The sequence below is a fragment of the Apteryx mantelli genome, chromosome 10, assembly GCF_036417845.1.
Source record: "Apteryx mantelli isolate bAptMan1 chromosome 10, bAptMan1.hap1, whole genome shotgun sequence".
Classification (NCBI taxonomy): domain Eukaryota; kingdom Metazoa; phylum Chordata; class Aves; order Apterygiformes; family Apterygidae; genus Apteryx; species Apteryx mantelli.
Window position 1 is genome coordinate 24,592,367 of NC_089987.1, and position 12,803 is coordinate 24,605,169.

At 52.4% G+C, this 12,803-nt stretch overlaps 1 protein-coding gene and 1 pseudogene across 1 annotated transcript in view; both read right to left on the reverse strand.

The window, feature by feature from the left end:
- Positions 1-6,430, reverse strand: part of ZDHHC1 (zinc finger DHHC-type containing 1) — a 32,104-nt gene extending 25,674 nt beyond the window's left edge. The window contains exons 1-2 of the mRNA XM_067302783.1: positions 6,346-6,430; positions 2,214-2,429 (exon numbers count right to left, since the gene is read on the reverse strand). Coding sequence (XP_067158884.1) covers positions 2,214-2,429 — 216 coding nt within the window. The 5' untranslated portion in view covers positions 6,346-6,430. The remainder of the gene's footprint in view (positions 1-2,213; positions 2,430-6,345) is intronic.
- Positions 6,431-9,019: 2,589 nt separating this feature from the next.
- Positions 9,020-12,803, reverse strand: LOC106484497 (fibulin-7-like; annotated as a pseudogene).

Here is a 12,803-nt window from a genome sequence, read left to right on the forward strand (position 1 = left end):
ATACTAAGCAGCAGCCTTACATGTCTGGAATATGACAGTACTCTGGAGTTTGCTTCTCAAGATACTGTAATTTAATAAACATGCATCCAAAAATTAATCTTCCTACTTATTTGTTATACACTCAGTTGTGTACACCATTGATCATACTAAGGTTTATGGAAATCACAGCAGTGTAATTAGGGAAAAAATGAGGTCTTTGAGAGGCCTAGCTGACTGGAGCTTTGATGAACGGGAAGGGATTCACCTTTGACAAAAAAGAAACATTAGTGCTTTATTAACTGATAGTAAAGCTTTGGGATACATTAATCTGTTGAATTAGAACGTGTTTAGATTGAGGTACAAAGATACTCTGTAGATATACTTATGAGGTTTGAACCATGATAACACAAAGGAATTTGGTAAGACAGATGTAAGGCCTGCTGTTGGCTAATGAGATTATTAACAGTAAGTCATGCAAATGTAACTAAACCAATGATAAAGCAACACAAAAAGTATCCCAAATGTATCAAAGGCTACATGGACATACTTAAATCAAATATACAAATTCTATAAGCGCATATCCAAGTAACATATCTTTAGAACTTTCCCTGGGATTGTCTTCAATATTTCTTGGTTATCTGGTTCTGCTAAGGAAGCTGTAAATATGAAAAGCAAAATAGGCTGTTACCAAAGATTTTTCTTGTTTCCAGTTACAGAACAATGTTAAATTTTCCCCTTGATTTTTGATACAGTAAGACTGACATATCTGGAATAATCTTCATAGGAATTGCCAGAGAAGAACCTAGTAAAAACAACAAGCACTAATGGGACTATTTAATTTCATTCTAATTTGGCCTTTGACAACAGGAAGTCCTGTGTACACCAAAAATGTGTGTGCTATGCATATCAAAAATGTACATGCACAAATTTGCCTTGGCTTTATATGACATTTCATAAGCAAGGTCAGACTTTACAGCTTGAATCTCACTGATTCACTTTTAGTCAATTTTATTTTTACCAGGAAAGATGTTATCAGAGAGATGACAAAAGCAAACAGTTGCTCACACATTCTAGCCCTTCACCAGCTTTGTTAGTACTGAACTGAAATCTCAGGATTCACCCCCTCCCTCTTCTAGTTTGCCATTCCCTAGACAAGCTGATTGTCCAGGAGTTAGGGCCTGGCTTTGAGGAAGTTCACCCCCTGCTGCAGGTGACAGTACAAGGTGGCACTGAGACCATTAGGATTTCTTCCCAGCACAGGACCCCATACTCTGGCACAGCCCCTTCTGGAGACTCACACAATCCCAAACCCTGCCCACACTGCAGTTCTGCTCCACCCCAGAGCCTTAGTGGGGAATGGGACGAATGCAACTGGATGGTGGGAAGAGTAGCACACGGTAGTCCCTCTGCTTCTCGGCTGCAGAAGCAAAAAGAGCACACAGCTTTAGGGAGGTGGGTTGAGGACAAGAGGCAGAAAACAGATGGGCTGGGCCAAGTTAGGCTTTGCTGGGCAGCACACAAGACAAGATGCGTTGATAGTATCAGCACCTAATTTTATTATCTTCTGATAATGCTCATATTTAGAGTAATGATACTTCCATTACATGCATATTATACTGCTGCTTAAGACTTTCTCATGATAGACCTCTTCTCTGATGTTCACACTGCACCACCTTGTCTTTCATTCATAGTCTTTCTACAGAGGACAGGAAAAGGCCTCTGGGAGAAGCTTATCTGCTATCACAAGCAACCACATCTTATAATCATAAGCATACACAGCTACTTTTCAAGACCCATTCAGTCAGCACAGAGAAGTGTGGCTGCCCATCACAGCAAGGATGTTTCAGGAGGGTTTTTTTTAGGATGACTATCCTCAGATCCTGCAGCACAACTGTAGAAGAAGTTTACACAGAAGAATGCTATTAGGAAAAGGAGATATGTAGGCAGGAGTAGACAGTGTAAGAGCTTTGGAGGCAAAGATAGTAACTCTATTAGAGAGTCATGAAGGAGAGAAGTAGAATCTAGTTAGTATTCTACCTAAAGTGGATAGACAAAGAGGATCTCAAAATAAGTGTTTTTAACAGACTGGAGAAGATCAAGATTATGGTTATAGTTCAGAAAAATTTCTGGCTTGACTGCTTTCTCCTATGCTTTCTACACTACCTAACAATTTTTTTAGAAAATTACCATTGATACTTTTTTACAGTTATGTTCTGTTCTGGACCAAAGGATACAATATAGCCAGCGGGCAGCCAGTGGAGGGGCAGAAGAGGAACCAGAATTCCAAAGCCAACCACCGCAAAGAAGAGGTACAACAACCAGGCGATAATCTGGAAGGGATGTGGAGGCCAGCTCCAGCCATTCCTTCGAGCGCGTTGGGCCTGGACCTCAGGAACAGCTTCACCCAAATTCTCTGGAGCTGTCTTATTAGGAGGTTTGCAGATGTTCATCTACAGAAATCAAAAAAGGAGAACAAAAAGGTATGTGATATAGAAATACTGTGACTGAGCCCTGTTTCTGGAGACATACTCCTAGCAGCCGGACTGAAAGTTAGAGAAACCAGGACAGAGCATCTGATGAGAGACTTTTCTCTGCAAAGGGGATTTGCGATCTATAGTAACAAAAGGGGAGAACAATCATGCACTCTAAAAGCAAGTGCTGCCATCTGCATGAAACGACAATACCACAGATTTTCAGTTAAGGGAAACTTGTAGGTTTTGCCAGTCTTTTAACAGATCTAGACCTAAGGCAAGTAAAAAGAGCAAAGGGGATATTTTGGTGGCAGTCTGGAGATCGAGTACAATCTGTTCTGTTTTGGGGATGTGTTCATTTCAGAAAGCTGTTATGGATAATGGCAGAGCAAATGCTTTCACCTGTCTCACATATGCCATATTTTTCTTTTAGCTAGTGACCAGAAAAGAACTGTAGTGAAAGCAGGGAGCCTCATTGGAGCACGTGCTCTGGAATTGCAACCTTAGCACTACACAACATCCAAGAAAACAAAGACTCCTTTGTCAGCAGCAAAGGAAGTGGAAAGACTAGAAACTAAAAAAAGCGAATTGATAATTTAATGACAAAAAGGGGAAAAGAAGCAGGAATTATTCTACAACACAACTATAAAACAAATTGTCTGTAGCAGAACAAGACAGAAAGCTACATATGCAGGACACCCATGCAGGAAGCAGCTAAACTATTCAGCTGTTCTACAATGTCTGGACTCTTGGCATGAGAAAGCAAGATTTAACTGCGAAGATGAGTTACAAAACATAACCTGAAAAGTTCTTGATGGTTATGATTCCTCATTGCACAACAGCTACAAGCTCAGAAGCTATTTCTCCTTTTTTCAATGTGTGTTGGATTGTGTCCTGGCTTGCAACTGAGCCAGGATGAGCTTTTAAGAAAACCTGCCTTGGGAGAGAAATATGGTCAGTACTCCATTCTCTGGGACAACAGAGAGTTGGGATGCTCTGCTTCATGGAAGACTCAGGTACAACTCAGGTGCAACTAAGGAGTACAATACAGGCAGCAGATCAGGGATGGCATTGCAGAACTGACAATAAGAAGCCCTGTTGGACCTGAGCTAACCTGAGGTATCTCTGCACCACGCTCACAGATTCACAGTTCACAGAATTACAAAATAGTTGGGGTTGGAAGGGAACTCTAAAGATCATCTGGTCCAACACTTCTGCTCAAGCAGGGTCACCTACAGCATCTTGCCCAGGACTATGTCCAGTTGGGGTTTGATGGAGGACAGAAACCATCATATCTCCAAGGATGGAGACTCCACAACCTCTCTGGGCAACCTGGTCCAGTGTTCAACCACCCTCACAGGGAAAAAGTGTTTTCTTGTGTTCAAGTGGAATTTCCTGACTTCCAGTTTGTGTCCATTACCTCATGTCTTATCACTGGGCACCACTGAGAAGAGTCTCGTCCCATCCCTTTACACCCTTCATTCAGATATTTATACACATTGATAAGAGCCCCCTGAGCCTTCTCTTCTCCAGGCTAAACGCTCCCAGCTCTATCAGCTTCTCCTCATATGAGAGATGCTACAGTCCCTTACTTGCAGCCCTTCCAGGGACTTGCTCCAAAAGGTCCATGTCTTTCTTGTACTGTGAATGCAGAACTGGACACTACTCCAGATGTGGCCTCACCAGTGCTGAGTATGGGGGAAGGATCACCTCCCTTGACCTGCTGGCAACACTCTTTTTAATGCAGCCCAGGATACCATTGGCCTTCTTTGCCATGAGGTCCATGGTCAGCCTGGTGTCCACCAGGACCCCCAGCTCCTTCTCTGCAAAGCTGCTCTCCAGCTGGCCAGCCCACAGCCTGTATTGGTGCATGGGGTTACTCCACCGCAGGCACAGGGCTTTGCACTTCCCTTTGCTGAGCTTCAGAAGGGTCCTCTCCCTGCCCATTTCTCCAGTCTGTCAAGGCCCCTCTGAATAGCAGCACAACCGCCTGGTGTATCAGCCACTCCTCCCAGTTTTGTGGCATCTGCAACCTTGCTGAGGGTGCATTCGCTCCCATCATCCAGGTCATTAATGACGATGTTAAACAGTATTGGTCCCAACATCAACCCCTGGGGGACACCACTAGTGACTGGCCTCCAGATGTACTTGGTGGTGCTGATCACAACCCTCTGAGACTGACAATTCAGCCAGTTTTCAATCCACCTCACAGACCAATTATCTAGCCCACATTTCATCAGCTTGTCTGTGAGGATGTAATGGGAGACAGTGTCAAAAGCCTTACTAAAGTCGAGATAAACAACATTTACTGTTCTCCCCTCATCCACCAAGCCAGTCACCTCATAACAGAAGGCCATCAGGTTGGTTAACTGCAATTTCCCCTTTGTAAATCCATACTGACTACTTGCAGTCACCTTCTTGTCCTTCATTAGTAACTAAATGTTTCATTAGTAACTAAAGAGGAAGTTAAATAACACTTCAACTAGTCTAATTAACTTGTACACCAGTGTACTGAAAGAAAAAGAGGAGGAGATCTCTAGTTCACTCATGGTATTTTTGATAAAGTTTCCTATACCAGAAAAATTCCAAAGGCATGGAAGACAGCAAATGTGCCAATGTGCTGAATGGACAAGCAGAATGATTCAGATCTTGATACACCGATTATCCTGTATCGGCCACAGGCAAAGGATTTTTCTCTTTTGGGGTTGACTGATAGAGAAGTAGAGGGTAAGAATATAAAAGAATATTATTTATGCTCAGCACAGTCTGATACACAAGCAATTTGAAATAAAATCCTAACTCCAGTCCTTGAAGAAATTAGCAGTATCTGCTTACATTCATTCATAGTTCAGATTGGTACATGGCCATTGGTTCATCAGTAATGAGAAATCATTATTAATAAAATAATTTGACACTTTTCTCCTTAGGTTTTTGAAAACTTGTTTGCACATACTTATTGCTTCTGGGCCCACGCAGAATCTGGAATTCTTGTTTTGTTGCATGACTATTTTGTAATACCAGATTTTTTTAATGTTATGTCATTTAATGCCATAACTTTTTTGTACAACTATACAGACAGGATTTTTTTATGCAGCGATCTGTCACTAAAGCTACTGTAAGCTACCTCCTAGCTAAACTATTCTTAAGATTACAAGCATCCCACAGAAGCTTTTTTTTTGTGACAAAAACTTTCAGGAAACCCAGACGAAAGCAGTGTGTAATACTTTGTCCAGTTTCAAAGCAGTAGTATAGGCAGTTCCTCATGGCTTTCCCTTGTAACCCCAAGGGTTCCTTTGTAATTTCTCTAAAGATACTGATGAAAAATAAAGATATGTGAACTGGCTCCAGAATACAGGATCTCCCCTTGCCAGCTGAGTGCCCTAACCCCTAAGCGATGGGTATGTGCCCTCAAGCCTCTGTCTTGCATTCCTTTCCACACAGCTGTAGAAAACATTGCATATAAAAAGCAGCGGACAAAGTCATGATTGGGGCTTACTTCTGGACTGATGTGACACCACCACGGGGGGGGGGGGGGTCACCTATCTCATGCTGCTGATTAGCAGGGGGGGCTTAGCCGAGAAACGGAGCGTTAACAGGTTATAGCCTCTCCGGACGTTCGGTCCTCAAACGCTGCTCAGCGGGGGGCGCACGCCGAGCACGAAGGAGCAGAGCCGCGAAGGGCAGGCAGCAGGCGGCAAGGCGAGACGGGCGAGACGCCCCCCACGCGCGCCGCGCTGAGGCCCGGCCGGGCCCGGGGGCGCAGGCAGGCGGCCGGGAAGAGCCCTGCCCCGGCGCCGGCGAAGGGCCGGCGCAGGCAGCGGGACGAGCAGCCATGCGCCTCTGCGGAGGGCCGGGCCGGGCCCTGCCCGCGGCTCCGCCACCGCCCGCTCCTCACCTTCTCCCCGCAGCGGCGGCTCCGGGCGGCCCCGCGCCCGCCTCATGCCCGGCGGGCGGCGGGCGGCGGGCCCCGCTCGGGCCGGCGCGGCAGCTCTCGGGCGCCTCGGCGGGCTCGGGCCGCTGGGCCCGTCGCCATGGCAACGGCTGCGACTACGGCGTGGCGCAGGCTCCAAACGGCGCTCGGCGCGCTGCGGCCGGGGCGCCGCGGAGTGCGGGCGCCGCGGGCCGCTCCGTGGGGCCGCCGCCGGGCAGCGCTGCCTGCGGCGAGGCCTCCAGGGCCGGCGAGGGCGGCCCGGCACCGGGGCCCAGGGCTGGGGCCGGCGAGGGCGGCCCGGCGCCGCGGCCCAGCAGCCGGGGCCTGGGCCTGTGGGCTGGGGAGGGGGAGGGCAGCCTGGCAGGGGGCCTGCAGGGTGGGGAGGGCGCCGAGTCTGCACTCGCACCCCTGTGATTTGTGCATTTGCCCTCGCCAGGCAGAGCAATGCTGGCTGCGCTTGGGGGTGCTTGCTGAGGCCCCCCAGCCAGCTGCTGGGAGCCCGCAAAGAGAGGGCCTTCTCCTTTGTGCCTGCTGCAGTGCCAGCACCGCAGCACCCACGCCTGGGTGCACAGAGGCTGGCGTCCATCCTGTAGTCTTCGTAACTTAAGATCCAGGCAGTGATTTTCGAAGCAGCAGAAGCTCCTGATGCAGTTCTCTGCCGTGCTCGGTATCAGAAATGCCATCAGTTTTATACTGACTTGTAAAGCTGTCTAATTTGGTTTTGAAAGCCCCAGCGTGCATGCACGCACACACACACACACACACACACAGGGCCTGGGAACATGCACTCATCTTGCCTTTCACTGCTAAGGGAGATGCCAAATCCTCTTGGGAATGGGGAAGGTCAGAAAAATCATGACCCTTCAAAAGTTCAGGCCTCTTTGGAAAGAATGGAGGATGTCTGTATGCCGCCATTTCCGAGCCAATTTTGGAGTGTTGCTAGTAATATTAGCTGTGTTTTTATGAAAACATCAAGACTTTCCAGGTCACTTACCTCCTGGGGATGAGTTTCTGGGAGCAGGAGGTGGAAGGACTAGAAATTGGTTGAGAGCTGGAGCAGGTCAGCCTGCCATCACAGCCATTCTCCTCCCAGGCAGTGTCACCACAGATGGCCACTTTCAGCAGCCCAGCTCTCAACTGAGCCACCTTCCAGGGAGGCTTTTGCCTTCTTGACTGTGCTTCTCCAGCAAGCTGGCTGTGTCAAACCCCAGAGGTGGCACCCAGGTGCTGGTGAGTGGAGCTGGTGGCGCTGTCCAGCATGGGCACCCAGCTGGCCCAGAGCACGGGGCTGAGCTGCAGAAAGAGGTCTTTTTAGGCTGGCTGCAAGCTGCACATAGGGGCTGCTTTGTGGGGAGGGGGCACAGGCATGAACCAGTTGGACCCTCACCTAAGAGGGCTTCTGTGTGTGAAGAGAAGGGTCCCACGGCAGCGGAGGGAGTGTGTTCTTCAACTGCTGTCCCCATAGAACCTCCTCACCTTTTCAACCTCCAGCTGCTGCCACTCTCCCTGTGTGGCAGTGGGGGCTGACAGTGCCCAGTGACAGACTGAAGAAGGGCCATGCTGGTGGTGACAGGGGGTGCCCAAAGACCCCCTGCTGGAGGCCACACTGGCACAGAGCCTGGCACCTCTCTTTCATGCACTGCCTGCACTCAAGTCCAGAGCAGGGGTTTCTGGCATTGCCTTCTCCATGGCATTGGATGGAGGGATGAAATGATTTGAGCACTCCTTGAGATGTAGAGCTGCAGCTTCAACTGTTCCTGTGGTTGGCTCCTGCCAGGGCTGTTGCAGAGTAGTGCTTCCTGACCATGAGGAAATGCATGCCGGTCATTGTGCCCCGCTTGCCTGGCACCAATGGGCCCTGCTGCACTCCCCAAGCGGCTTGCATGCCTGGCACCTGCCAAAAGTGTGGGGTGCATACCAGTCCCCTTGGCTGTGGCCTGTGGGACAGCACATTCAGCACTTCTCCCAGCCCTGTGCAGGGAGGCTCAGTATTGTGGCCCCCAGGAAAGTCAGTACTAGGAGTGACGTGAAGCCTGTGTGATTCTGGCCATGCCTGACAGCTCTCCTGTTAAGCCAAGCTCTGCAAGAGGCAGACTGCGGCTCCCATCCCAGGCTCTCCCCAGGGCCCTGCAGTGCTGTCTGCAGCTGCAGAGAGCGTTCCCCAAGGAGCACACCTCCCTGCTCGAGGAGGACACCCTTCCTGCAGCGGCCTTCCTTTTATTAGCAGTTACAAGAGCCCCCTTGTTCTGCCATGCACCTTCATGTGTCATGCAGGCTGGGGCAGTGGAGAGGAAAGCAGGGGGCTGGCACAGGCACCCAGCATCACTATGAAGCTGGTCCCCCTGCCCGGCGATGCTGGGTGCCACAGAGCAAAGCAAAGGCCACAGGGCCCAGGCAAACCCAGCATATGCTGTGATCTCCAGCATGGCCTTCCGGTTTCCCTTGCAGCTTTTGCATGGTGCAGGCTGTCCACCACAGCTGCTTTGCCCCAGCAGCCATGAGCAAGTGTTACAGGAGGGGTATGTCTCTAATGGGACAAGAATTGGGGCCTCCACTGAGCTGAACCTGCTAGATCACTTACTAGGACAGACACTGGCCTTGGATCTGCCACAAAGAGGGATCAGAGCTCATACAGAGCTCATACGAAGGCTGTGACCATGAAGATGTGCTTGCCAAGGAGGACCTTGTGGGAGAATTTGCTCATCTCCAGCTCCACCTCTAGCATGGCCGGCCCCACCACAGGGCTGGTGAGCACCAGGTCTCCCGTCTGCTGGTCAGAATGCCACACAGCAAAGAAGCCCTGGCCCCAGATGCCTGTTATGGCAAAGTGCAGGCTATCACCCATGAAACAGGTGGTAGACATCTCAAGGAGGACATGGGGCACAGTACAGTTGGCTTGGAGTGGCAGGTAGTGGAAGGAGATGGAGGTGGCAGTGAGGTGGCAGGCCCAGCTGTCCATGGGGCAGGGCTTCCTCTCGCATTGGCTGGCAGGAGACAAGGGATACCGCTGCTAATCACTGCAGCCAGCAATGTTTGACTCTCCAGGAGCCACCTGTGTGCTTGCAGCCCAGCCTTGCTCACGCTGCAGGGTGTCCAGCTGACTGTACCCAGCATCTCCAGTCTCACAGCTGGTCATGCACCAGGGCAGAGCTCAGGCTAGGAAACCCAAGACAGCCATGTCTGAGCATGCCTGGCCTCAGACCCATGTCCCATACCTGCCTGCACCAGGCAAACACCATGCCTTGCAGGGAGTAGCTCTGTGTCACACTCTTCCGAGGGCAGGTTTGACTCCAGGGAGAAGCACACAGACTCTAGGTTGGGGCTGGGAGACATCACAGTCCTGGCCAGAAGCCAGCGGTGGAGCTGGGCTGAGCTTTGCCTCCTACAGTTGCAGCTCTGCAGCCCGGAGCAGGGTTGCTCCTCTGCTTGGGTCACTGCAAGCAAAAGCAGAGCTGTGCTGTGCAAGGGAGAAGGAGTGAAGCCAGCCAGGGCTCGGTTGTGCCCAGTGACTGCACACAGAGCCATTCGATCTCAGGAGCGGGACTGCATGTGTTTTACTTGCTGGATTGCAACCTGTGAATATACAGGAGAGGGGAAATAGCATTGTTCCTCCCCAGACTGGGGCTTTGGGAGGCCAGGGTCTTGGGCACCAGCATTATTGACATTTAGGTGAAGCCAGTCTGGAGTCTGGCTCCCAGACAGAGGTACTTTGCCTGGCACAGGTCATGCGCTGGCTGGAGCCCCAAGCACCAGCACAGTGCCTGGATAAAGCCACCTTGCATTAGGGTGCTCTCACCCGCACCCTCAGCCACCATCATCCCACAGCCTTTGGCAAGGGCACAACGGGGAGTGCCAGGCACACCAGGGGCTCCCACACGGCTGTTTGCCCCAGCAGTGGCTAGCATGGGCCTGTCTCCTCAGGCCCTGGTGCGGAGGGTGTGATGTGGCCGAAACCATGTGCAGTACTCACAAGGTGGAGGTCTTGACATAGGTGGTGTTGTGGCGTGGCAGGGGGCACTTTGGGCATATGCAACGGTGGCCCCCAAAGATGTCAATGCAGAGGTCGCTGTGGGTACATTTATGCTGGTTCCTGGCGCACTCGTTCACATCTGCCAAAGCAAAGCAGGGTGATTGGGGCCAGCCTTGCTCCAGTCCTGCACCTCCCTGCTTCCCATCCCCTGTCCCACCCTCCCAGCCATGGGGGTGATCACACAAGTATGTGTGGGACACCTCATGCCCAGGGCAGTGCACAGGGTTGTCTTGCATGAGCACCCCCAGCCAGGTGGGCACTCGCACAAGCATGTGCAATAGTGGGCCTGGCATCTCACCATCACATGTGTTGCGGTCAGTGTGGAGCACGTAACCTGGGGGGCAGACAAGCAGCACTCTCCAGGAGCTGGGAAGTTTGAGGCAGTCATGGAGGCAGATCCCGGTCTGGGGGCTGGACTGGAACAGCTGGCACTCATCCACATCTGGCAGGAGCAGAGATGTGCATGGCCAGGGCTCGGGCCCCGGGACACTGTGGGTTGCCCTGTCACTGCAGAGGTCCAGCCCTTCTTGCCACCCCCTTACCTTGACACATGCCTCCGGCTCAAATCTGGAAGCCAGTGTCACCGCTGCACCGCTGTGAGCCCAGGTGGCCCTCAGCACAGTGGGGTTGGTGGCTGAAAGAGGAGTTGCTGAGGGGTGTCAGTGTTGAGGTGGGGGACCTGGGGAGCACTACAGGGGCACACGTGGACTGAGCTCCCAGCGACTGCCAGGAAAGGATGAGATGGGCGCCATGTGGTCGGGTGAGCTCCCTTTCCTCAACAGCCCAAGGGGTATACAAGGCCCCCAGCCCCAACCTAAGCCCCTACATGGTTGGGACCTGAGGGCACCTACAGCTGCAGATGCTGGTCTGGCAGGTGGGGCCTGCCCAGCCCTGGGGCAGAAGCAGGTGTAGCTCTGGATGCCAAGCACACAGGTCCCACTGTTGGCACATGGGTTGCTGGCGCAGTCATCAATACCTGGGGAGAAGCAGCTCATAAATAACGTGAGACCCAAACCAGACCAGGGAGTTCTCACCCCTTTCTACTACCCAGCTGCTTTTGGATACAGCCCTAGTACCCATCACCGCAGCCTCTGGGCTGCTCTTCCTGCAGTCCTGCAGCCTCAGGCAATCTCCTGGGGAGCAAGATGATGGGGCCATGCATCTTGGGGGTGATGGAGGAGCATGGGAGCCAGGCTGAGCCCAGGCTGGGGCTAAACCCACAGTGCCCCAGTCCCGTTCCCCTTCTCTTCTGCAGAAGGGCTGTGTGCTGCTCCATGTGTGGTCGTGCCGGCAGGTGTGGCTCTCCGAGCCCACCAGCCAGAAGCCAATGTCACAGACAAAGTGAATGTCGTGACCCATCCACATGCTCTGGCCCAGCTTCTGCCCTTCCAGCTGCACCAGCAGCTGCGGGCAGGTCTCCATGGGACAAACACAGAGCTGAAGATGGACCCCATCACACTGGAGCTGTCCTCAGCCCCCACCACCCTCCCTGCTCCCCAGAGCAGAGCTCAATGTCCCTTCCTGGGTGTCCCACCATTGGCCTGAGCATCCAAGCTGGTCCCATGGGGACATCCTCCCTCCAGCGAGGCCAGTGGTGGGCCAGACTGGGGGTTACCATTGTGTTTGCTGGCCTGCCTCTGGATACGGCTCTGCAGGATGGAGAGCTGCTTCCTGAGGCAGCGTGTGCCCTGGAGGTGGGCAGCCTCCTGTGCCAACAGCAGCTTCTGTGTCTGCTGCCAGGTGCTCAGCACCTGCTGGTGGCTCAGGCACTCCTGGGGTGAAGACAGGGACTTCCCCGTCACCCACCCAGCTGCACTGTGCCCAGTGTCCACCATCGCCCTGGTGTGGCCCACCACAGGCCTGAAGAGCCCCTTCCCATTCAAGGAGGCAGTGGGTTTGGAGCCTGTTTGGAGGCACCATATAGACAGAGCCTGGAGCAGAGCCTGTTCCTCCTGATTGCAGCGTGTGGTCTGTTCCTGTCTCTATACCTGCTCCTGTCTCAGGCCCTTTGTCCAGCCCTACTCAGGCATCTGGGTACTGAGAAGCTGCTTGATTGCCTCGAGTGGGTTTAGCATCATCTCACTGCAGCAGGGGAAGAGGCCAGGAGCCATCCCCACTGTCTCCAGGCAGCACTGCAGGTGAGATGTTTGTGCCTGCCAGGCACCCAGGGCTGTGAGGCAGTGATGTGAGCCTGTGTGGGTGATCTGAGTCATGCAAGGTGGGTGCAGGGGTGCTGGGAAGGCTCTAGCAGCATGTCTGTGAGGAGGCCAGAGGGCTGCATGGTTCCAGTCCTGCATGCACGGGGGTGGTATAGGCTCCTTACCTGGTTGCTGCTGCAGGGCAGCTGCAGGACGCACACAGCCACCCAGGCTGGCAGCATAACAAAGAGCAT